The sequence below is a fragment of the Belonocnema kinseyi genome, chromosome 10 (assembly GCF_010883055.1).
Source record: "Belonocnema kinseyi isolate 2016_QV_RU_SX_M_011 chromosome 10, B_treatae_v1, whole genome shotgun sequence".
In the NCBI taxonomy this organism is placed as follows: domain Eukaryota; kingdom Metazoa; phylum Arthropoda; class Insecta; order Hymenoptera; family Cynipidae; genus Belonocnema; species Belonocnema kinseyi.
This window is the reverse complement of record NC_046666.1, coordinates 61,198,121-61,222,951: the sequence shown is the minus strand read 5'-3', so window position 1 is coordinate 61,222,951 and position 24,831 is coordinate 61,198,121. Positions and strand designations below refer to the sequence as shown.

At 31.7% G+C, this 24,831-nt stretch overlaps 1 protein-coding gene across 2 annotated transcripts; it reads left to right on the top strand.

Moving 5' to 3' along the window:
* Positions 1-17: 17 nt before the first annotated feature.
* On the top strand, positions 18-21,459 carry LOC117181797. Of its 2 annotated transcripts, XR_004468173.1 has the most exons (6): positions 18-155; positions 4,331-4,719; positions 13,509-14,236; positions 17,123-17,497; positions 20,275-20,453; positions 20,650-20,772. XR_004468173.1 is itself a non-coding variant. In XM_033374769.1 (5 exons), exons 1-5 carry the CDS (start codon positions 153-155, stop codon positions 21,105-21,107), a joined length of 1,953 nt encoding a protein of 650 aa, XP_033230660.1. In that variant the 5' UTR covers positions 18-152; the 3' UTR covers positions 21,108-21,459. The 2 variants fall into 2 exon arrangements, 1 of the variants encoding a protein (XP_033230660.1); XM_033374769.1 differs by lacking the exon at positions 20,275-20,453 and having other exon boundaries at positions 20,650-21,459.
* Positions 21,460-24,831: the final 3,372 nt, after the last annotated feature.

Below are 24,831 nucleotides of genomic sequence, written 5' to 3'. Positions count from 1 at the left end.
CCACAACACGAAGATATTTGCGACCACCCCCTCCCAATAACAAACCTAATAATCGAAACAATACAAGAATAACAAAACAACACCAACAATAACAAAACAATACCCATGTTTTTCATTATATTGTGTTAATATTTCGAATTTTGGAAACTAAAATGGTAAGTGAATTCTATCCGGCTATAATTTAATAAATATTTGCTTCTGTAATAATTCTGAGTACGAGTGTCATGTAATAAATTCTGTGAAATATCTGAAAAATTATTTGGTAAACTTAACCTACAAAATATTCATTGAACCATGATAAAACCCGCCATCCGTTGCTATCAGTTGCATTTAATGCATTTATTCATATTATACAATTATTTCCTTTAAATGGAGCATCTTTTTTGCATATTTAATTATATTGCATGATGAATTTATTTTTGTTCATACATTTTATATTTAACTTGACAGGGGAAGATTAACTTTTATTCTTACAACAATAATTACTGCTTTTTAGGATGTGGTTTACCATGATGACAAATATCATTTTAGGGGGAGCAACAGCAATTACAAATTCAATATATCAGCAATTCCCTTAATTGGAAATTAAACTGTGATTTGATAATGCGATTATTTTAATAATAATTGCAATTCATTTAATAAATTTCCATTTCATTAATATTTTACTGTAAAATATATTCAAGGATTTTTATAAATAATTATTGCATTATTTGTATGTTGCTTGACGTCTTATGTTTTAGGAGATCCAGAAAATTTTAATACAGCTAATCAAATAATTACTCTTATTCATATTCAACCTGAATTATATTTTTTGTTTGCATATGCAATTTTACGATCTGTTGTTAATAAATTAGGAGAAATTTGATTGCTTTATTATTATTTTAATTATACCTTTATACAATATAAATAAGTGTCAAATATTAATATATTATCCATTTAATCAAATTACATTTGGAATATTTGTTAATATTAAAGGTACCATTAACGCGTCACAATTTTTAGTCATGAAATTTGTTAATGGTATTTGTACTAAATTATATGAATTATATGGCATAATAACCAATTAGGAGACGAAAAAACGGATTTTTTTACTAAAAAGTTCTAATACTGAAAAAACATCCTTTATACAAGAAGGAATCACCTAAGAATATTTGAAAATCGGAGAATATCTTCAGCTTCCTATTATGATACACATTTTTTACATTCAAGAACGATAAACAATGGTTTTTTGTAAAAATTCGAAGTAGTTGCCTATACTTCTGAGGAATTACAGCCATAATTTGTAACTGATTTTTTTTCGATTTGATTCTAAAGAAGGTTCTTAAAGTGCCGACGGCTTTGACGATTACATTCCCATTACGAAACTCGCGCTTCGCGCTCGATAATTCGTGTTCACTTAAAAACTTCATCAAGATAATTTGTAAATCTTGTTAAAATCTGCTAAAAATAACGTTTTAAACTTATGGATCTCTTACAAAATCCAAATTGCATATTTTTGAAAATAATTCAACTTTTTGGAAATTTTGTCTAATTAAAAAATGTGATGATAATAGTTTCGAAAAACATATATTTTACATCTAGTAGAAATTTGGATTGATATTTCTTAAACTATTAAAAAAATTTGTTTTTCCTTTTTTAGAAAATTTTGAAAATGTTGAAAGGCATACAACTTTTTGAAGTTTTATCAAATTTAAAAATTTTATTAGGATAATCTGCAATTCTTTTTGACGCGTATCAGAAAATTTGACAAAAATTTCCAAAACTCATAAAAAAATTTTATTCAAATTTTGAAAAAGCTCAAACTTTTTAAATTTGTGTCTAATCGAAAAATGTAAATGACACAGTTTCTAAATATATTTGATATCTAGTGATGAATTTAAATGAAATTCTCTAATCTTTTAGAAAAATATTTATTTTTCTGAACATTTTTAAAATTTTCAAAAGTACATAACTTTTTTAATTTTCATCGAAATTAAAAATTTTATTTAGATAATTTGCAAATCCTCTACCTATCTATAAGAAACTTTAACAAAAAATTTCAAGTTTGAAAAAAAAAAATTTTCAAATATTGAAAATGTTCTAAATTTTTTAATTTTGGTTGGAAATATCTGCTTAACGAACTTAGCCTTCATTTTGGGAAACTTAAGAAGTGTATCAAAGGCTGACTTGATTGGACAAATTCTTCAAAAGTTAGCGTGGCTACAACATTCAGGTAACCATACATACAGACATACGGACAGACATGCAGACAGACACCGATGAAATTTTATAATTTTCGGATTCTGTGAGTGTCAAAACGTAAAGATCCGTTAAAAACCAGAGATCAAAAATTTGGACGATTACATTACACTCTCATGAATGAAATTGTAAAAATCTGAATTATGTGAAAAAATATAGAAATTTGTGAATTTTTGAAATTGTTAAGATATTTCGTTCGAGTGATTAAATTTTTGAAGAACTAGTTTTTTAAAGAGAAAAAATACTCTGTGCTGATTTTGTAACATTTAACTGATAACGTTTTGAACACTGCCGACAATCACGTGGCATATGCATTGTTATTATGGTTATCTTATTCTAAATTCGTGGAAAATATAGAATTTCATTTTTTTTTCAGCACTATAGTAAAAGTACAATCAGATAAACATAAAAGTTATAAAAAAAGATAAAACCTAATAGTTATACTGATGTGAAGGTGAAAAAGCACCTGAAAAAGTAAAAATTTCAGGCCCGTGTATATTAACAACCGGTTGATAAATGGACCTATGGTTTTTTAAAATTAATGTGAGTCCTCTAAGACTATAATGTAGTCAAGTTTCAACCCGATCAAAAAAAAAAAAAAAAAAAAAAAAAAAAAAACAATGTGGGACTCGGTCTGGGACTGCTTTTTCAGATTTTGCAAAAGAAGTACAAATTGTTTTTTTCATTATTACTTCAATATTTGTACTTTATCGTGTATTAATTTTTATTCTCAACTACCCTAAAAAATGTATCATTAAAAAAAATATATAGATAATTACAATTCATAATATGCATTGATATTTAAACAAATGAATTGTTATTGTCTTGTTTTTATAATTAAAAAATCTGCGCATCCTTTAAAAAACAGCAATGTTCTTCATTAAAATTTGATTGCACATTGTGTTTTTTTTCCTAAAAATTAATTTGTTTATCTTCAGTGTTATTTTTTACTTTTTGATGAAAAAATACGCAACCTACCAAAAAATAATTTTTAAAATTTGTAAATCTTTTTTAAGTGAACAACTTTTGTATTAATTTTTTTTCTTGCGTTGTGTCGTTTTTCACGATTAAAAAAATTAATGTTATTTTTTGCGATTATAACAAAAACAATGCATCACTTTTTCTAAATTTAACCAAAAAATACGGATCCTATAAAAAACGATTCATAACAAATGTGTAGCTCTTTTCTCGGTGAACAACTTTTGTCGAAATATTTTTTTCGTAGCTTATGTCGTTTGTCAAGAAATTTAATCTTTCTATTTTTAATGTTGGTTTTCAACGAATAAAACAAAACCTACGCGTCCTATCAAATGTAATTTATAGCAAATTTTTGTAGATCTTTTTAGGCTACACAATTTTTATTTTTTCATATTTTCTCGCATTTTGCATATTTTGACCGCAAAATTATATTTTTGATTATTTTTTGTGTGCGATCAAAATTTGAATTTTCGATTTGTCAAGAAAATCCCAAAAGTTGTTATTATAATCTTGTAGAGCTTTTTAAAAGCAACGCTTTTCTTTTCTTAATTTTTTCCATATCTTACGTTTTTTTTGGATTAAATTTATCATTTCGTTTATTTTTTTGATTTTGAAAATTCTATAACGCTAACAATTTTATTTATATAAAAAAATTGTAGGGATAAATTGTTCGAATTTCCGATTACTAGGAATAGCCGTACATAGCATTTTTAATGCTTGAAAAAAAATTATCTCAAAAATTTTGAAAATGGTCTATCTTTTTGAAATTGTATCCAGAATAGCTGGATAACGAGCTTGACCTTCAGTTTTCGACACTAAGAGGATTGTTAGAGGATCTAAATTTTGTGGCAACACAGAGCGGCAAAGTCACAAAAGATTTACAGTATGTGTTTCCTTTTGAGAGGTACAATCACGAACGCAATTTTAGTACACAACGTTCGTGTTGTCCCTTACTTACCATTTGTTTTCTATTCTTAAATTCTGAGTACACATTTTCTGAAAAAAATTGACTTCACCTGTAAATTTATTTTAAAATTTTGAGACCTGTAAAAATGTTGTAGGGAAATAGCTCTATTTTGTAAGCATACCATCTTAAATTTCTCGTATTTTGCAGGCTGAAAATGCGCCTGTGAAGGAAGATATTGGAGAATGTTCCACATCTCTGAAAGTTAATTTAAGAGAATCTGATAATCCAAAACGCAAGGAAAGTGACTGGAACAAAACAGATGAATCTCCGAGTGGAAAATATTTAAAAAAGAGTGAGACCGATACCCCAGGTTCTAAAGTCGAAAATGCAGTTAAAGAAGAAACCAAATTGGCTAAAACAATTACATCTCCAAAGAGACCTATCAAGAGAGTAACTCGGCCGTCACATAGGGTTCCGTGGAAGCAGTTCGCCGTCATGACCTACAATAAACCGATATTCGATTTTCTCAAATCAGCAAAAAGCAGGAAAAATAAGGATAATAAAAGGAAAAAAGAGAACAGAGCCGCATGTAACAGGTACAAAATAACAAATAACGTCTTTAATTACTGTCTGTAAAAGAAAGAAATATCTCTTCAGTAAAATTTATCAGGATGTCCTCTCAACCGGAAAACTGGAATTCCTGCAATTATGGGGAAATTTTTATATACCTGGAAAAACCTGGAAATCTCAGGATTTTTTCAAAGCCAGGGAATTGGTTTTAGTGTGTACTTAATTTTCTAATTTTAATATAAAATTAAATTATGATATTTTTTTATTTGTTAAAGCAACTTTATACGGCTGAATTTAACTGTTCTTCTTGAAAATTCACCTTTTTATTCGAAAATGCAACTGTTTCAGTTACACATTCATCGTTTTAATTGAAAATTTATCACATTAGTTAAAGGTTAACTATTTTACGAGAAATTTTCTTCGATTAAAAATTATACTTTTGTTAAAAATTGGATTATTTCAGTTTTTATTGAAAAACTGTCCTCTTTAGTTGAAAATTGAACTATTTGGTTGGAAATCCGTCTTTTTGGGAGAAAATTAGTATGCTTGGTTAAAAAGTCAACTATTCCAGTTAAAGATTCATCATTTTAGATGAAAATGCATCTTTTTGGTTTAAAATTCGAGTATTTGGTGGAAAGTTTAATTCTTTTGTTAAAAATGTTTTTTTTTTCGAAAATTCAATTGTTGCAGTTAATCATTCCTAATTTTAATTGAGAATTTATATTTTAGCTTCAAACTTAATTTTTAACTTACAACTTAACTAATTCAGTTAAATATTCCATCATTTTAGTTGAAAATTGATCTCTTCTTTGTTGAAAGATTAGCTTTTCTCGTCGAAAATTCGTCTATTTTGTTGAAAAATTATCTTTTTATTTAAACTGTCAACTATTTGGTTCGAAATATATATATTTTTTAGTTGAAAATTCGTCTGTTTTGGTAGAAAATTTATCTTTTGGGCTGAAAATTCAACTATTTCGGTAAAAATTCATCTATCTCGTTGAAAATGCAATATTTTTACTTGAAAAGTTAGGAATTCGAAACGTTTGAAATTGAATTCAATATATTACCCGTATTAATTTTACTTCAAAGAATATATTTCCCTATTTTTGTGAAAAAATTCCTTATTTTCTTCACGAATGAAAAACCAGTTATTTAATTTTACATATAAATAGAACTATTTTTACATATTTAGATATACACAAGGTATAAAATAAAATATTATTTATAGTAAAATTGCGAAATTGTATACTGTATATGGGGCATTCCGCGCATAGTTGCCACCAAATTTTTTTTTCACGTAAAATATTTTTTTTCTTGTTTAACACTCAAAAATATTCGATATGTACTAGGCAGTCTGATAAGTACCTGAAAATTCTAAGAGATGGCATTAGTATTCACTCATGTGAACCATTTTCGTCGAGCTTGATCCTTCAAATGACGCCTGTCAAAACTTCAGCCATTTATGTTTACGCATTTACAAGTTACAGCACTGAGAAGCGACTAAGCTCCGAGTTTTTTTTAATATGGAAAAATCTGAGTTTCGAGTTTTAATCAAACACTACTATCTTCGCAAGAAAACGATATCCGAGAGCAGGGCCAAGCTGGATAAGTATTAGCTGGACTGCACCGTCGATTGGAACGATTCATAAGTGGTTTACCGAGTTTCGTTGTGGCCGTACGAGCACAGTTGATGCTGAACGATCTGGGCGCCCAAAAGAGGTCACTACACCAGAAAATGTCGAAAAAATCCATGATATGATGTTGAATGATCCCAAAGTGAAGTTGAAAGAGATAGCTAATGCTGTAGGCATATCATTGGAACGTGTGGGCAATATCTTGCATTCAGTTTTGGGCATGAAGAAGCTCTGCGCGCGATGGGTGCCGCGTTTGCTCACAGTAGACCCAAAACGAATTCATGTGACAACTTCCCAGCAGAATTTGGCATTATTTTCGCGTAAGCCGACCGAGTTTCTGCGCCGATTCATAACCATGGATGAAACCTGGATCCACTACTACACTCCTGAGTCAACGCAACAGGCAAAACAGTGGGTTCCACCGGGCCAAAGTGCTCCGAAGCGTCCAAAAACGCAACAATGGGTCGGAAATGTTATGGCCTCCGTATTTTGGGATGCACATGGCATAATATTCGTGGACGATCTTGAAAAAGGTAAAACCGTAACCGGAGCATACTATTCATCATTATTGGACCGATTGAAAATCGAAATCGCCGAGAAACGACCGCATTTGAAGAAGAAAAAACCGCTTTATCATCACGACAATGCGCCTGTTCAATCCTGCTTACTCGCACAAGCAAAATTGCATGAAATCGGCTTCGAATTGGTTCCTCAGCTACCGTATTCACCAGACCTGGCCCCCAGCGACTATTACTTGTTCCCTAACCTGAAGAGATGGCTCACCGGTAAGCGTTTTTACTCAAATGAGGAGCTCATAGCTGAACTGAGACTGCCTAGTTGGTTTCGAATAAATTGTACTAAAATTCACTGTAATTATTCATATTACTATTTATTTATTGCGACTCATGCTTTCTGGGCTCAGAGTACTCAATACATCACATTTCATAACTTTTCTTAATTCTAAATTCAAATATTCATAGTTCTCTTATTCTAACATTCTACTCCATTGACTTCTTCTTTACACTTTTTAATTGTCTCATATTCACTTTATTCCACTTCTTCGTCCATCTTGTGAGGTCACCTCCTTGTGAGGTCACACATTTCCCTTGAAACATTTCCTTTGAATGCCTCTTTCAGCTTTTCTTCTCCATTATCTCCTTCCAACCACATTTTTCTCCATTCCCTCACGCTGTCTTCCAAGAATTCTTCTAGTTTTTCACAGGATATTATGTGCTTCAGAGTTTCATCTTTCTCTTCGCAAAGCCTACATTTAATGTTTTTGTAGCCTTCATTTCCTGTTTTTCCGACGTTGCCACATCGCACCCTAGCCCATTGCTCTCTGTATTTTTCGGATACCTCCTTCTTCTCCCAGTATTTCTCTGCTCTAGGCCCTTGTTTCCAGTGGTGGTATCCTTTACAGTATCTAGATTCCGTAGCCTTATTCCAGTCCTCCAACATAATTTGCTCCTTTCGCCGTAACACGCCCTTTAGAAGTTGATCATGAAGCTCTCCATCATTTTCTTCTTTTAGCTTTCTCAGCCATTGTCCAATCTCCAACTCCATCTCTTTAAGCGCCACCTTCATCTCTTTTCCCCACTCTTGGGGATTGTTATTTTCTAATCCCCTTATTTCTTCTAGCAGACAGGCCTGCGGCCACCTTTCTTCTCCCATATCCATTATCACCAGCAAATCGCTTCCTGCCCTCCTTCTTGCTTCTACTTCCACTTTGGTCCTCCCCGATTCCAACCTCCATATATAAGCAGGTGTCCGTCTATCCAATCCCATTATCATCTTCATATACCTTCCTTGAAGTTTCTCCCACTCGTTCGTTTTATGCCAGCCCCACACTTCCACGCCGTACATGAATCCCGATTTAACCAAAGTGTCTTAACAGGTATGCTCTTCTCCTCAATCCTTTTATTCTGCTCCTCTTCATCACTCCCCACCCAGCGTTTGAAGCTTTTTGAGCTTTTCCTGCCACATTTCTCACGTGCCTGCTGTACGTGCCTGTCGTAGAGAACCAGAAACCCAGGTGCTTGTAAGTTCCGACAATTTCGAGTTCTTTCCCATTAAAGTTTCACGATTTTTCTTTTTTGAGCTTCCCTCCTTTTCTGAAGACCATTTTTTTGGTTTTTGTGACGTTGACTTCCATTTTGTTCTTCTTCACGTATTTTTCCAACGTTTTTAGCATTTGTCTCAGACCTTCCGCCTCCTCTGCCAGAAGTACCATATCATCGGCGAATTTCATTACGAAGATTTTCATTTTCCCAATCACCGTTCCTCCTTCCTTTCTCTTCGTCAGAGTTACGTCCCAGTCCTCCAGAAAGATGTTAAAGAGTATTGGACTCAGTGGGCATCCTTGTCCTACGCCCGTTTTTGTCCTGAAGCACTCTGAGATTCCCTGTTCAGCAATGACAACGTTTTGAGTATCCCTATATATTTCCTTGATCATTCGTAACATTCTTCCAGTCACTCCTATACGTTCTAACTTTTCTATCGTGAGATCTCTGTCAATTGAATAGAAAGCTATCTTGAAATCCACAAAGACTGCCATTAATCTTCCTTTCTTTCTCTTCAATCGATTTCCTATCAGTGAATTCAAGACAAATACATGGTCACGTGTTCCCCTTTTCTTCCTAAATCCTGCTTGGCTTTCTCCGATTTTCCCCTCCTTTTATATCCGCGTCCTCCATCTTTCGGCTAATATTGTAGCTAACAGCTTATACTCTACATCTAGGAGTGCAACTCCCCTGTAGTTCGCTGTTTTTTTTCTCCCCTGCTTTGTAGATTGGGTAGATCCATGCGATGGTCCAGTTGGTTCCCAGTTTCCCCTTCTTCCACAGTCCATTAAGGATATTTGCTAAGTTTACCATTGCTTGTGCTGGTAAATTCTTGTAGAATTCGGCGGTTATTCCGTCCTCCCCTGGCGCCTTTTTGGTCTTCATCTTATAAAGCCTGTCTCACTTCTTCCGCTCCAAAGTCCCGGTTCAAGAAATCGTCCTCCGCTTCCTCCTCTACTTCCCAATTGCCTTGCTCTCTTTCCCTTTGCTTATGATTTTGTTCTTCTGTCTCCGTCGAATCCTCTTCTGCATTCAGTAATTTTTCGAAGTGGTTTACCCAACTTTCTTTGTTTATTCTTCTTCCTCTCCTTTTCCTTCTAGGCCGGTAGACTCCTATTGCTTCCCAGAAATCACTTATCGTTTTGCTTTCCTCTACCCTTTTTCAGTTTTTTTCCCTCCATTCCTTTGCAGTTTTTTTAGATAGCTTCCGAGTGCCCTCCTAGCTGTAACGTATACTCGTCTTTTATTTTCCTTCTCTTCTTCCTTTGCGCGTCTGTATTCTTAAATTCCTTCTTGCCTCCTTTTTCATTCTTGCGTATTCCTTGTCGTGATATTTTCTCCCTGCTGGTTTTCTATTTGATTTTGTCATTCCTATTTTCTTTGCTGTCCTTGTAATAATTCTCCCCATCTTTTCCTTTTTTACAGGGTCTTTCTCTTGATTATTTTCCTTCCACTCTTTCCAGTTCTCATGTAGCTTCTTCTGGAATTCTTCTCTTTTTTCTTCTTTCCAAAGTAGCTTCCAGTCCTCTTCTCCTTCCTGGGCCTGGTCTTCCCATCTTCCCTCTTGGTTCGGATCTTCCCATTTCAAGTCGCGTACTGTGAACATCACTGGCATGTGATCAGATTCTACTCTGTCCAACACTTTGAGGTCTTCTACTGGGTTCCTTCTTCCATTTTCCAGGGCGAGTACGTAGTCTAGCACTGAGCTTCCTCCCGCTCCGACATAAGTCAAGTTTCCATTTTCATCCCCTGCGGTTCTTCCATTCATAACCACCAGGCCAAACTCCTCACAGAACTCGTGCATCTTTTTTCCTTCTGCATTCAGGATTCTGTCCTCAGATCTTCTTCTGCTTCTGTGTCTGTTTCCCCTAGTTCCTCTCCGATCCTTGCGTTCCAGTCCCCAGCTATCATTATCCAATCATCCTCTTTGATTCCTGATTCCACGAGATTACTCGGTTTTGCCCTGACTACACTTACTCCCACGTTATTGTAGATTGTTATAATCTTTCCTTTCTCTTTCCTTCCTGTCTTTTCTATAATTAATCCGTAGTCCCATTCTGATACCTTTATCCCTTGCAAATGGTTCCTTATGCCTACCAGTTGTCCTCCTTTGGCTCTTCCTTTCTTTGCTTCACTTGTCGCTGCTTTTCCGTGCCATTTGTAGTTTGGGTCTAGGTTCGCAACTGCATCTTTTTCATGCTTTTCTTTTATCCATGTTTCTTGTAGTACTATAATATCAAAGTCTGTAAGAAACTTCCATACATCTCTTTGATGTTTGAAACCTGTGATGTTCCAAATTACTACCTTCAAGTCGCGATACGAATCTACTACCTCCTTTGCCGAAAAACCGTTTCACTGAGTCTTCCTCTCTTTCATCCCAGTAATTAGCTACACCATCAACAATAAGTTTTAGGTAGCCTGCTTTCACGTCCTGTCCTCTGTCTCTTTTTTTCTCTTGCCTGCATTTCCAGCCACTGCTTCACTTCTCTTTCTCGCTTGGTCATATCATCTTCCACGAAGATGGGAGTACCTTTCAACTCAAGTTTTCTTATGAGAGCTCTGAATTTCGCGTCCTACAATTTCAGCTCCTCTCTTACATTTGTTTCTTCTATTCTTGCTTCCAACAGATGTATTGCTTCAATTGCTTTGCTTTCAATTCCAAGTTTATCTTCTAGAAATCTCTTCACTTCTTCTTCTGGTTCCTCTCCTTGGAAGTTTGCTCCCCCGATAATGAAGTTGTTTTTCCTTCATCTCCTCCTCGTCATTTCTCGTCGATATTCCTGCCCCTTCAGCTTTTCCGGTTTTTTGCAGGTTTTCTTCTTCTTTCCCCCGAATTACTTGATGCTTCGTCTCCTGGATTTTCCGTTGTACTGTTTAAGTGATAATTGCGATCCTCCTCGATGTTGTGTTGTATCTCTGGATTTTCGACACGCTGCTCCCTTTCTTTGAGCCTTTGCTCTTCCGGTTCTCGCTGTTGCTTTTCTTCCTTCCTTGGCTGCTCCTGGCCATTTTCTTTGGTTTTCGTATTTCTTGGTCCGGTAACTGCGTTCGAGTTTTTCAATTTATTTTGCTGCCTGTGACGTTTCTTGTCGTTCTGCACTGACACAGAAGCAAGAGCCCTTTCAAGTTTTACTATTTCTCGATCTTTCGCTTCCGCCTCTTTTTTCCATGCCGATACGCCGCTCTCTAACTCCACTTTTTCCATTTCCCACTTTCTGGCGTCATACCTGATCCGTTGCCTTAGTAGTCCAATTTCTATCTTGAGGTTTTGGTTTTCCTCCTCTAACTTCGAACTTGATTTTTCCATGATTTTCCTTATTTCTCTTATTTGCTCCAGCATTTCTCCGTTGTTTTCCTTTTCACAAACCCCTTCCTTTCTCGAGCTCTCATCCACTTCTATGTTCGCTGCTTCCTGTTCCGTCTTATCTTTTCCTCCTTCCTTTCTGGTTTCTTGACTCTCATTTTTCTTCTGTAACCCGTCATTTTGGTCCTTCCTCCGCTTTTTCTTCTATCTCTTCTTCTTCTTCCGCCTTTTTTCCGCTTCCAACGTTTCGCGCGATTTTGGATTCTTTGTTTTTCTCATTATTTTTCTCTTCCTCCGGGAACACGTGTTCTAGGGTGCTACCTCGCTCTGCACCCTTCCCTGTTTCGTGTAAATCCTCATTTTCCTCATCTTCTTTCTTCAGCCTTCTACTGTTGTTTTCCCTTCCCACTGGGGATATGTTTATTTTACTGCTTCTTTTGAAAGCCTCATCTGCCAGACACCTCCCAAAAATCTCTCCCCCACTTTTCACCACATACCCCTCCATTTTTGCCGCGCTTTTGGCATCCGCTATTTTTGATTTATCCATATTTCTGGGTCTCCCTCTCTTTTTTTTCTCTTCGATGTGCACTTTCTTCAGCAATTAACCTTCTGCTTGTTTATCAGCTGTCAGATCTGTTTCTTCAAACTTCCGCTGCATTGCGCTAGTGTCGGCGGTCTCCATAACCTGCTTCCTCTCGTGGCTCTTTTGAGCACTAATCACTGCACTGTCACCCATAACTTCTTCACTTTCCACTTGCGGGTTTTCACTTGCACTGTTATTAAATCCTTATCCCAACTCAGAATACCACTTTCCACGTTAAATCGCTTATCCAGCCACCGATTAAACTCACTTCCACGTTTGCACCTTTCCTTTGAACTAATTCCCGCTCGATTTTCCTCTAATACAATCCGCCTCGATTCAACCCATACGCCTTCCCCTCGAACTCTCCACTTTAATTATTTATTTTAATAATATAAATAAAATATTTATCAACAAATGGATTTTTTCAATTTGGACCTGTTTTTTAAATTCATTTATTTTTATTTTAAAGAGTGAACTAAAAGTTTTTCTTGATCTGGTAAAAATTTGGGACTTTCGAATCAATGAATTTTTGAATAGCAATACATTTTGAATACGTTAAATTAACAATATAAAAATAAATGATTTTGCAGGAGTTCGGCTATTCAAAAATTCATTTCTTCGAAAGTATTTGACTAGCCACTCCCAAATTTTTAACTGATCAAGAAAAACGTTTAGTCCACTCTGTAAAAGAAAAAAATTAATTTAAAAAACAGATCCAAATTGAAAAAAATCTATTTGTTTATAAATATTTGATTTATATTATTAAATAAATAATTAAAGTGGAGTTTAGTATACTTTATTCGAAAGTTGAGGAAAAGGCCCACATTTTAACTTCCGCATTAATTTTCATATCTTTACTTAATATTGCAGTATAAGCAATTAAAAAAGGTACTTTTTTAATAACATAAAATTTTGTTTTGAATTTTCTCGAAAACTTTGCGTGTCACATTGAAATCAAAAAATACGTAGCAAATATTTCTGAGTGTTAAATAAAAAAAAAAATTTTACGAGAAAGAAAATTTTTGTGACAAATATTGTATCGAATGTCCCATATATTCGAGTACATATTTCGAGTAGATTGTTTTTAAAAAATGCGAAATACATGAATGGTTCCGTACTATGAAAAATTATACCTGGAAAAATCTTGAGATACCTAGAAAAAACCGGAAAATTTCAGGGAATTTTTTCAGTATTTGAGCATACACTCTGTTTATCAATCTAAATTATTTTACAGTGAATGTGACTGTAAGGAGAAATTGAATAAATTAAAAGAAACCCTGAATTCAGACGAATTTGTAAGCAAACTAAGTGATCTAACACTTGAGCAAAAAACATACGTTGATAAGCTTGCTGTAAATATGTGTAAAAATTTACACGAGGATAAATTTACCATGGAAGATAAATTGATGTCCCTCTCGATCTACAAGAAATCACTCAGTATTTATGAGTATTTAAGTACTTTCCTAACTCTACCCAAAATTAAAACTCTGAAGAAAGTAGTGCGAACAGTGCACTTTGATACAGGAATTACAACAGCAATGATAAACAGAATGAAGGAAGTAGCAAAGAAAAAGAGTGGCACTGATAAAGTTGTAGTGCTAATGTTTGGCGAGATTAGCTTGGAACCATTTTTAAACTATAATGAACAATTGGACAAAATTCTTGGCTTTGAAGATTGGGGAGGAGACGTTCGATCCCAAAAAATTGCTGATCGAGCTTTGGTTTTCATAATTCACGGACTTAATTCTGAATGGATATTGCCTGTGGCTTATACTTTTTACGATCAAAAGCCAAAAGTTTCAAGACTGGTTAAAATGTATAAAGATGTCGTTGCTGCAGTTCAAGAAGCGGGATTTAAAATTGTCGCTTCTGTCTGTGATCAAGGAGAAGTTAACGAGGCAGCTTTGGAGAAACTAAGAACTAATACTTTAATAAAGAGAGGATCTGACACTGAAAAAAATGGTATGCTATTATTCTATATTTAATAAAATCAAATATAATTTTAGTCTTTTGTCACTGTTTTCAAAAAATACCACTATTTCTTCACTTTACTTTTGAATATATTTTTCAACTTTGATGACTGCTTAAAATAACATTTCCTTCTTAACTACAGAAATATATAACTGCAAAATATTCCCCAAGGCTAATATGTACAAAAATTGATCAAAAATATCATACATTCATGTATTCTTTATTATTTTCTATCTCAGACCTCAGATTATACATTTACCACTTTTTAAAGAAATGGAATACTTTGAAATTCATATACTTAAACATGAAAAAATTCATATTTCAATCGCAGTGTTTCAAAGTATAATCTGCAATGATGAAAGTTCAAAAAATAATTATCTCAAAGTGAAATTTTTTTAAATGAGCAATTTGAAAAAAAAATTAAATTGGAAGGCTTAAAAAATAAAGAAGTTCAGAATTAAACAAATTAAAATTAAATAAGTACAATAGGATGCCCAATAAAAATTCTATTATTTTAATTTTTCAAACTCCAAATTTTTTCTTGTTGCTGAAAAAAACTGCCATAAATTTTCTTATATTAAAAAAAAAATCATTTAAAATTACCGCTGGGTCGTTTTAGGCCTGAAAATGAATTGTCAGTTTTCGTTAAAAAAAATACAAATTTAAGGTTGATAATTCTTTAATCATCAGAAAGTATTGGTTATTTATTGAGGAATTAGCCTGGAATAATATGCACAGGATTTCTTCTATAATATAAAGATTGTATTCTCCGTAATAAAGAAATTACAAATATTTATACAAGGTAACAGAAAAAAGTCTTGAATTTTGAAACACACGAAAAATACACCTTTTTATAGGTTTTAAGAGTACTAAAGTATTTTTAGATGTATTTTTACCTATCATCCCTACTGAAAATCCCTATATAGGTTCCTATATATTTCACCTATAGAAAATGACATAGGATCTTATATAGGTGCCTGTATATAGGTTCCTATATAAGAAACTATATAGGAATTTTCAGTAAGGATTTTCCAAAAAAAGATGTGAGCGCTTGGATAACTGATCATTTTTTAGAATTGGGAATGTTTTAATCGTGTTCTCCGAAAGTTAAAAAAGGAACTGCTTTTGATCTTATTAATAAACAAATGCTTCTCAACGTACTAATACAGGAATATTTAAACCAGCCCTATGCATCGCCCGTGTATGTGTATGCGGTAGTTGTTATTTTAGCATCCGGACGGGTATCGTAATTCGAATAAATTTAATAGATGGCGCTCCGATCAGGTAGGCCTGTCGCTGCATTATCATGTATAGCAAAAATACTCAAATTCATTAAAAACATGATACTTTTTATAAATATAAAAGGAAGAACAAAGTTTTCCGTAATAATAAGAGCATCTGTAATTAGTAATCAACAAAATGCATGAAAACATGTAATTTAATATTAGGAAAATTGAATAGAAAGGTGAGTATTTTGAAAACAGTTTGAATTGTATCCATATTTTTCTATTGTTTATTTTGCTAATGTAATTAATTAATTTTATAAACAATTGTATTCGTTGCAAATTTCAAACGTTAATTGATAATATAACTTGACTAATAATAATAGTAATAATATTTAAACATTGATAATTCACGAGCAAAAACGCTCGTGCGCATAATCAAATGACACATCGTAAGATGGCGGCTCTCCCCACTCATTGAATTCTCCCTCCTCCCGTGGATTTAGCCCCGCTCTCCTAAGTTAGGATGGCATGCCTAGTCCCTTGTTTCCTATGTCCATGTCTATAAGAGTTTAAAAATTGTTTGGGGTGTTAAACACCCTGTGACAGATAGCTGTTTTGCCGACAAAATAATAATATTTTAGCGGCGAAATTTAAAACTATTTGGATTATAGTTGAAAATTAAGAATATAAGATTTTAGCTTGACTGGGTATTTGGCAATCGCAAGTGGCTGATCAACTTGTTTGAACAGGAAATATGATGTTGTTGTAATAAAATAACTATGCATACAAAGACTTCTTTGTATGAAGCCGAAACGGAAATTCCAAAGGACTGATTTTAATGCTATGGAATTTCCTGTACATAATATTTTGCATATAGAATCGCTTATATTTTAGCAAGAAATATTAACAGGAAGTGACCAATGAGAATTCTCGTAAATTTAATTATCTTAATGGGTTTTGGTTTCGCGGATCACTGATTAAAAGGGTGCAGAAATTTAAATTAGTTTGGATTTTTATTTTAAGGGATGTTGCTGTAACTCTTCAATTTCAATTACGTAAAGATATTTGAGTTGTGAATTGTTGAGTCAAAATAACATTATTGGAGGCACTTTGTCGGCGGAAGTGTACTTGTCGGAATTATAACTGTAGAATTCCTGTACGTGCTTAAAAATGGTTTTTCTTATCCGTTTAATATGCCGCAACCGCCGTCGCGGCCATCATGAATTTTTGCACGTGTGAAGGGAGGACACGTGATTATCGCGTAGGCGGTTTGTTTTCAAGATTATAAGTGGGATTAAGACAGATCCTTGCCACGGTCGCGACCGGTTAGTCTCTGATTCGCTTCCTTTTAAAATCAGAGTTGAACTTAATTGAATTCTTGAAAAGGATCTGATGTATGTAAATTTTATATTTGGTTTAATAAAATGTAAAGTAGTTTAAATTCACTTTGAAATTTGGTTTACTTATTTTAATAGTATCCTTTCATTGATAAAATTTGCGATTTTAAGGATTTAGAGATTCAGTACCGGATAGTTAGTCTCAGGAAGTTAAGGTTCTAACTTCAATATTAATGGTTAGGGAGAAGTTACAGAATTTTGACATTTATGTTTTTTAGCTACCCTGTTTAATATCTATTTCCTAATCTCAACAGGTGGTACTATTCTTGTTCACGGTGTGGAGATCGTTCCACTCTTCAATCTTCCTGATCTGCTGACAGACTTTCGGAACATTCTGCTCTCAAAAGATTTGGAATTCTGCGTAGACTCGAACGTACGACCCCTGAAGTGGGATCCCGAAAGAGAACTTCATATCAAAAAGAATAAGCAGAAATTAATAGCTTCATGGTCACACATTGAACTCGCTTATCGCATAGATTTTGACAACAATCGTGCCAATCGTAAAATGCCAAAACTGACGGATAAGAATGTCTATAAAAAAGATCTGGAGAAATCAGAGGTAGAGTGTGTCCTCAATGTCTTCGATGGAAATGTAGTGGAAAATCTCGATTTGATGTCACGTGATGAAGGTATGTTTGATTTCTTTCTTAACCATATTTATAGATCTGCTCTTAATTTATGCAATTTAATTATACATGCTCAAGATATTATAATTATGTTTCGATCAGTTGGTTTATTTTATATAATAAGAAATAATATAAATTAGCAAAAGTTTCTTATTTTGATTGCCTAATAATCCAATTAAAGTATATGCTTCAATTTAAAGCACTATAAAATATAATTAATAGTCAAAAATTAAAACAAATATCAAAATAGCTCAATCGGCTTTCATACAATTTTAATTTTAATCGGAAGGAATTAGAAGCAAAGAAAAAAATGAATAAGTAATGTATGATTTTTTATCGTAATAAGACGACCTTAAGAGACATTCTAAAATTCTGAGTCGTACCGATGTCTTTCATTTTCTATACTAATCCATTTTGAAAATGTTTAAAATAGGATCTTTGCATAATTTATAAAAATTGCATTTTTCAATCAAATCAACTAGTTTTTACATTGATGAAAGAAAATGTGGTTTAAATACTTTATTTTAAAGAAAAATTGAAAAATAAATTAGAAATATTTTGAATATTACAATGATCTTGAGTTGTTCATTTTGCTTCTTCTTTCAAATCTTAAATCAAAGAAGTCGAAACAGTTGACAAATTTCATGGAGCAGTGACTATTTGCACATTTAAAAAAGTACAGGTTTAAGAATGAAATTCAAAAATAGAGACTTCACAAAAATTCGTTTCTTTATAGTTAAAAATGGTTATCTATTTTTATATTTTAAATTAAACTTGAAAAACAAATGACATTTTTTTGCGACGGCCTCATTAAAAATTCGCTAACTTGTTTAGTTTTGAAAGTTTATAGTTTAAATTCACAACATTTTGAACATCTTTTTGAAATAGATCTAACATGAAGATTTGTTATGGACATTTTTGTGGAAATTAGTTTTGGAAGATCAAAAGTCAAGTTTTCAATTATAAATCCTCCAAATTAAAGACATTTATGATGTAAATCGTAAAAAATACAGAATTATCAATTTTAAATATTAAGATTTCTATAATTTTTAATTGGAAATTTTCAAAATTAAAAATTTTAATTTCAACGACTTTCAATTCAAAGTTCAACAATTTTAAAGAGTTATAATTAATAGCTCTTGAATTGGTATGGTCTAAAAATAAAAATTCCTCAATTTTAGTGACTTTGAAAATAAAAAGTGAACTTTTCGATTCTAATTTTCGAATGTAAGTATCAAAATTACATCCATTTTTTATGATAAATTCTCAAAATTAAAAACTCTGCAATTCTAAAGATTTAAAATATAAATTTCTGCAATTTTGAAAATTCTAATTGAAATTTCTTGAATTTTAAAAATATAGTATCACAAATTTTTCGATTTTCAAGATGCATATTTTACAGGAATGTAATTTGGAACATTTGTTTTCAAGATTTACAATTGAGAAATTTATAATTTTAAAGATATATAAATCAAAACTCCATAGTTTTTATATCAAACTTATAGAATTTTTAATTGTGAAAATTAAAAACTGTAAAAATTGTGGTTTCAATTAATTAAGACAATTAAAAACTTTTTAATTTTAAAGATTTACACTTCAAAGTTGTACAAGTTCAAAGAGCTGCAATTGAAAACTGTGGAATTTCAAAGATGTACAAATAAAGACTCCTAATTTTTTATGATAATTCTTCAGTCTTAAAGATTTGCGATTAAAAATTCTTTAATTTTGAATATTTTCAATATTTATTGTGTATATAATAGAAAATTATGCAATTTGAAATGCTTTTTTTTTTTAATAGTTCACTTTTGAAAACTTAAAATCGAGTTTCATTCAATTTTATTATATTATATTATTATAATATATTATATTATTATACTATTATTATAATGTTATACCGCCGCTGCTTATAAGAACGAATCCGTAAATTATATCGCTGTGAAAAAAACACTTCTTATCATAACGCCATGAAAAAACTCATGGCGTTATTCTTGAAAACGACGTAAAAGAATACATTTTTATGAAAACGCCATGAAAAAACGCTATTCATGAAAATGCCGTGATAAGAAACTAATTAATGAGAAGGAAGTCTATTCACATCGTTTCTTCAAGTAAAAAATTACTTTTTTATTTTGTTATAATTATAATGGTTTATTATTTTATTAAAAATAAAAGAGGTTATATAATTTAGCATTAAATGCTTGTATTTTTTAGATTAATATACATACTATATTATTTGTAGCTGCAGTAATATATTATTCAAGATATGTAATTTATATAAAATATTACTACTTCTACTAATATTATGATTTTTATGTTAATTTAAAAAATCCAAGCATTCAATATTAAATCATACAACATCTTTTATTATTAATAAAATATTAAACCATCATAACTATAAGTAAATGAAAAAGTAATTATTTATTTGAAGAAACGCTGTGAAAAGATTTGCTTCCCGAGCGGCATCACTCGGAGGCCAAGGAACGAATTTTTCTGAATTCAAATGTTTGGTTTGCGTGGCGTTATCGAGCTATGGGGGGGGGGGGGGGCATTCCGCGTTATTTCGCAAAGCGCGAAATAAGGTCTATTTTCACGGCTCATATAGGAATAAGGTTTTTTCTCAGCATTTACCGAAATATGTATTTTTTTCGTAGCTTTTTACTGAGATGTTTTCATCTCCACAGTGTTTTGAAACAATTTATTTTTTTTACAGCGACCTAATGAACAATTTATTTTTCACGGAGTTTTTGAAAAAGGTTTTTCTTCAAAGCTTTATTTTACAGGTTTTTTTCAGAAGCACCGGTGATATATTATGTTTCTGTATATAAAAAAGGAACTTCACAGTGACTGAAAATGGAACAAATTACTATTTTCAGGAATTAATTGTACCTGTAATTAGTTCCTTTTTTCAAGAAACTTCCCCAACGCTGCATCTAGTTTTAAATAATGATACTAAAGCCAGGTAAAAATTATTGTTATTTCGATCTAACATGATTAGGCTTTGATATTCCAATTGAAACTAAAGTATTTCTATTCGATCGCAAGAACTTCAAGTGGAAACAGAATTTTATAAGTTAATTCTAACATATAGGATCTTCAATGCTCTGGAAGGAATAAAATCAACGCTAATTGTTTAATATCAATCTCTTATATTTTAGGTAAAATAAAAACATCAGCTGAGGAACTCCATGTCCCTCCAGAAGGTTACTACACATCGTACATATTGAGCTTTTTAAAAAAGCTAAGTGATGCTATGAATGGAGACAAAAAAGAAGACGATCCGAATTATGAGTTGGCAACTCTTTTTACGCAAGACAGTTTCCATCATCAATTTTTGGAGACTGCGAAGAAAGAACTTCGTCGCATGCGCTTTATTGATAGAGAAACCCAGATGCCGGTTGATGAAAGAATTTCATGCCTTGAGAATTTGATAACAACAGTGAAAGGCTTCCAAACTTTATGGGAAAAAATAAACAGACTTGGTTTCGAATTCATGAAAACTAGGGATTTCAATCTGGAACCTTTGGATAACTTTTCTAGTAAAAATTCGGATCTGACATGCCAGAAATTCGCTAGAAACTTTAAAAACTTCTGTTATCTTGATATAAATGTTTAAATTAATGAAAAGAAAAAATAAGCTGTAAAGTTATTCTTAACAGTCTCTTTACACTTTAAATTCTGCAGAATTTTATTAATATATCTTGAAGATTAAATCTAATTTATTTTAGGTTCATGTTTTATGATAATAATCATTATCAGTGTCTATTTTACGCATGTTTTTGTTCAGTGATTCTGTAACTATTCATTTTTTTTCTAATGGTACTAGGAATGAAATTTATTTCATATAATATATAATACAATTAGTTATTTTGTCATACTTCAGTATTTCATGTTGATAACTTTGTTCTTAATAATACCTATTTTACTTGTTATTTCCTTCTTAAAAATAAAACTTATTTTTTCAATTTTGACATTGCACATCATTCATATTTATTCCAATTTTATCTATAATAAAAGCTGGAAAACAGTATTTATTACACAATTTGAACACTTTTTAATATTACTATTTAGAAAAATGCATAATTTTAAACCTAGGATTTAGAACGAATTTACGAGTGAAAATATTTAATTACACTGAACTTTGTGTGAAAATTATTTTTGCTATCGTTATTTAAAATTATTTATAAATATTCCTATTTATTCTCATTTAAGTTTTATAGATTGAAGCTTTACAAATTAGACGTTCACTCATTGAAGAACAAGTGGTCAAGGGGTCCCTACACAAATTCTGGAAGAAAAATTCCCTGACAATTCCAGGCTTTTCCAGGTATAATTTTTCCTTGTATGGATCGATTTAAATATTTCACATTTTTTTTAAAAATCGACTCGAAACATGTACAGTTTCGCGATTTTATAATAAATATTTTTTGTTCTCTAGGGGTTCAATTATTATGTTTAATGTAGAAAGGTTTGACAAATTATATTACAAGATACTCTTAAATATGTCAGCATTATCATCAATCATTTCTTAAATTTATCTCTTAAGTTCATGTATTTGAATAATTCCAAAAAAAATTTATTTTATCTTATACTTAAAATTTTTAAATTTCGAAATACAGTGACTCTTCTATAGCGCCGATTTTGGGGCTGACGGTGGGTGGGAACTAACTCATTACAGCCCGTTCCGCTTTTGTTTGTTCACGCTTGAGTGCGTGTCTGATTGCCAACCGCAGACATGGATACACCTACCTGCGGCACGGCGTCAATTCTCGAAAGGGCTATAGAAGGGAGAGGACTATTGAAGGGTTTCACTGTACATGAATTCTCAACCAAATAGTTAAATGTTGAACTAAAAAGACATTTTTTCCACTAAAAATTCAAGACCTAAATTTTCAGTTAAAAAAAGAATAATTTTTAAACAAAGCAAAACTAATTTTTTTTAAATAGTTATATTTTCAAACAAAGTGACGAATTGTCAACTACAATGATGAATTTTCTGCTGGAATATTTTTATTTTAAACCAAAATGATGAATTTTCAACCAAAATGATTAATTCAAATTAGAGTAATCAAAGAGATGAAATTTCAACTAAAATTACGGAATATTCATTTGGAGCAGTTGCACTTTCAGTTTAAAAAAATATAATTTTCTACACAAAAAAAAATGGAAAAAAATCTGCCCACCAAGCGGGCACATTCTCATCGCGCGCTCGCAAGTTTGAGCGAGCCTAGGGCGCGTGAGTGTTGGTTCTTGCGCTTCGCGCTCGATAATTTATTCATCTCGATCTACGATCTCGGTCTTTATATTTTCGCACATTCTTGCGCAAACCTTTTAAAATTAAGACTCAAAACTTCCACCACTGTAATTTTATGATTTTGAACTGACTGAGGGCTCTCCAGGGTGTCTAGCGATTTTTATGAACAAAATTCAAGGTATTTTCCAGGTCAAGAAATCAAGTTTTGTCAGGTCTTTGTTTTACATAAAATAAACGTTTGTTATATATCAAAAAAAATATGCCGATTAATTTTGTATTGGCTAACAATTTCTAAAGAAAGCAGAATCATACTTAAACAAATTCTTAATTTTTTACGAACGTAAGTCGTCTTTGTGAAATCTGTGGGAATATTTTTAAATCTTTGTACAGTCTTTGGCGTAATTAATATCTTTAAAAGGTTTTGGAATCTTTTGAAGTATTTAAAATCTTGAAATTGGTGTAAAATCTTTTGGAATCTCAAAACTTTTGTAAAATCTTTGAAATCTGTGAAATTATTCGAAAGCTCTGAAATATTTGTGAAACATTTCTTTTAATCTTTGAAATGTATTCAAATCTATAAAATCTAGTGTAATTTCTTTCAATCCTTATGAATTCTCTCAAACATTTGTTAAATCTTTTGTATTCGTTTAAAATCACTGGAATATTTGAAACTTTGGTGAAATTTTTGAAAATCTTCTAAAAAATTTGAAATTGTTTAACATATTAAAAATTTTTGAAATCTTTGAAGTCTGGTGTAGTGTACCCTTGTTGAAAACTTTGAAATTCTTGAAATTTTTTAAAACCTTGAAATCTTTTGAAACCTTGAAATATATTTAATCCTTATGAATTTTTAAAACTATTTATGAAATTTTTCTGAAATGTTTTGTATTCATTTACAATCATTAAAACATTCGAAATATTTGTGAAATCTTCTAAAAAAATTCGAAATCTTTTAAAATCTTTGAAATCTAAAGTATTGTTCCCTTTTTGAAATATTTGAAATTCTTGAAATCTTTTGAAATGCTTATGAACTTTAAAAAAAATTTGTGAAATCTTTCTGAAACCTTCTGTATTTGTTTGAAATCACTGAAGCATTCAAAATCTGTTTGAAATCTTCTAATTTGTTTTTGAAATCTTGATTAAATCTTTGTGAAATATTCCTTTAATATTTGCAGTGTTTTTAAATCTTTCAAATCTGGTGTACTTTTTGAAATCTTGAACATTCTTGAAATCACTAGGGTATTTGAAATCTTTGTGAAATCTTTTGTAATCTTAAAACAAATTTGAAATCGTTTAAAATATTTCATTGTTTTGAAATTTTGTAAATCAGGTGTACTACATCATCCTTCCTGAAATCTTTGAAATCGTTATGAACTTTTAAAAATATTTGTGAAATCTTCTTGGAATCTTTTTTATTCGTTGAAATCATTGGAATATTTTAAAACTTTGTGAAATATTTTTAAATCTTCAAAAAAAGTTGAAATCTATTAAGGTCTTTCAATGTTTTGAAATCTTTTAAATCTGGTGTAATAGAACCTTGTTAAAATCTTTGTAATTCTTGAAATCTTTTGGAATCGTTATGAACTTTTAATATATTTCACATTCTATATTAGCGGAGGAGAAATTAAAAACTTATAGAATTATTCGCAATACCAAAGTGCATTAATTGCAATCTATAAAACAATAGGTACAGTCTGTAAAAAGTGCCTTGAAATATCTTTATTTTTTCTGTAACGAACAAAAGGTAAATTATATCTCGATAAATGAAAACCTTTTTAGTAACAAGATATGTTCTAAACGAGATGTTTATTTCATAATAGGCTAAAAGATTGAAATTACTCTTCGCATTTCAATAAAATAACTGTTTTAAAAGCAAAAAGAAAAGCAAATTCAAGATTCTCTTGAAAAATTCAATGAGATTTCCAGGGTTTCAAGGTTTAAAAAAAAATTCAAGGAGAATTCCATGTTTTCAAAGTCGCTAGACACCCTGCTCTTACACTCCACGCTCGGTCTTTACATTTCTCCCACATTCGTGCACAGGCCTTTTAAAATCAAAGGTCAACGGATCAAGAACTGTAATTTTGTG

Excerpts from the sequence above, each read along its gene's own strand:
- LOC117181797 (XM_033374769.1), top strand. Across the intron at positions 4,720-13,508 it reads AACAGAGCCGCATGTAACAG|TGAATGTGACTGTAAGGAGA; the intron begins GTACAAAATAAC and ends ATTATTTTACAG. Across the intron at positions 14,237-17,122 it reads ATCTGACACTGAAAAAAATG|GTGGTACTATTCTTGTTCAC; the intron begins GTATGCTATTAT and ends TAATCTCAACAG.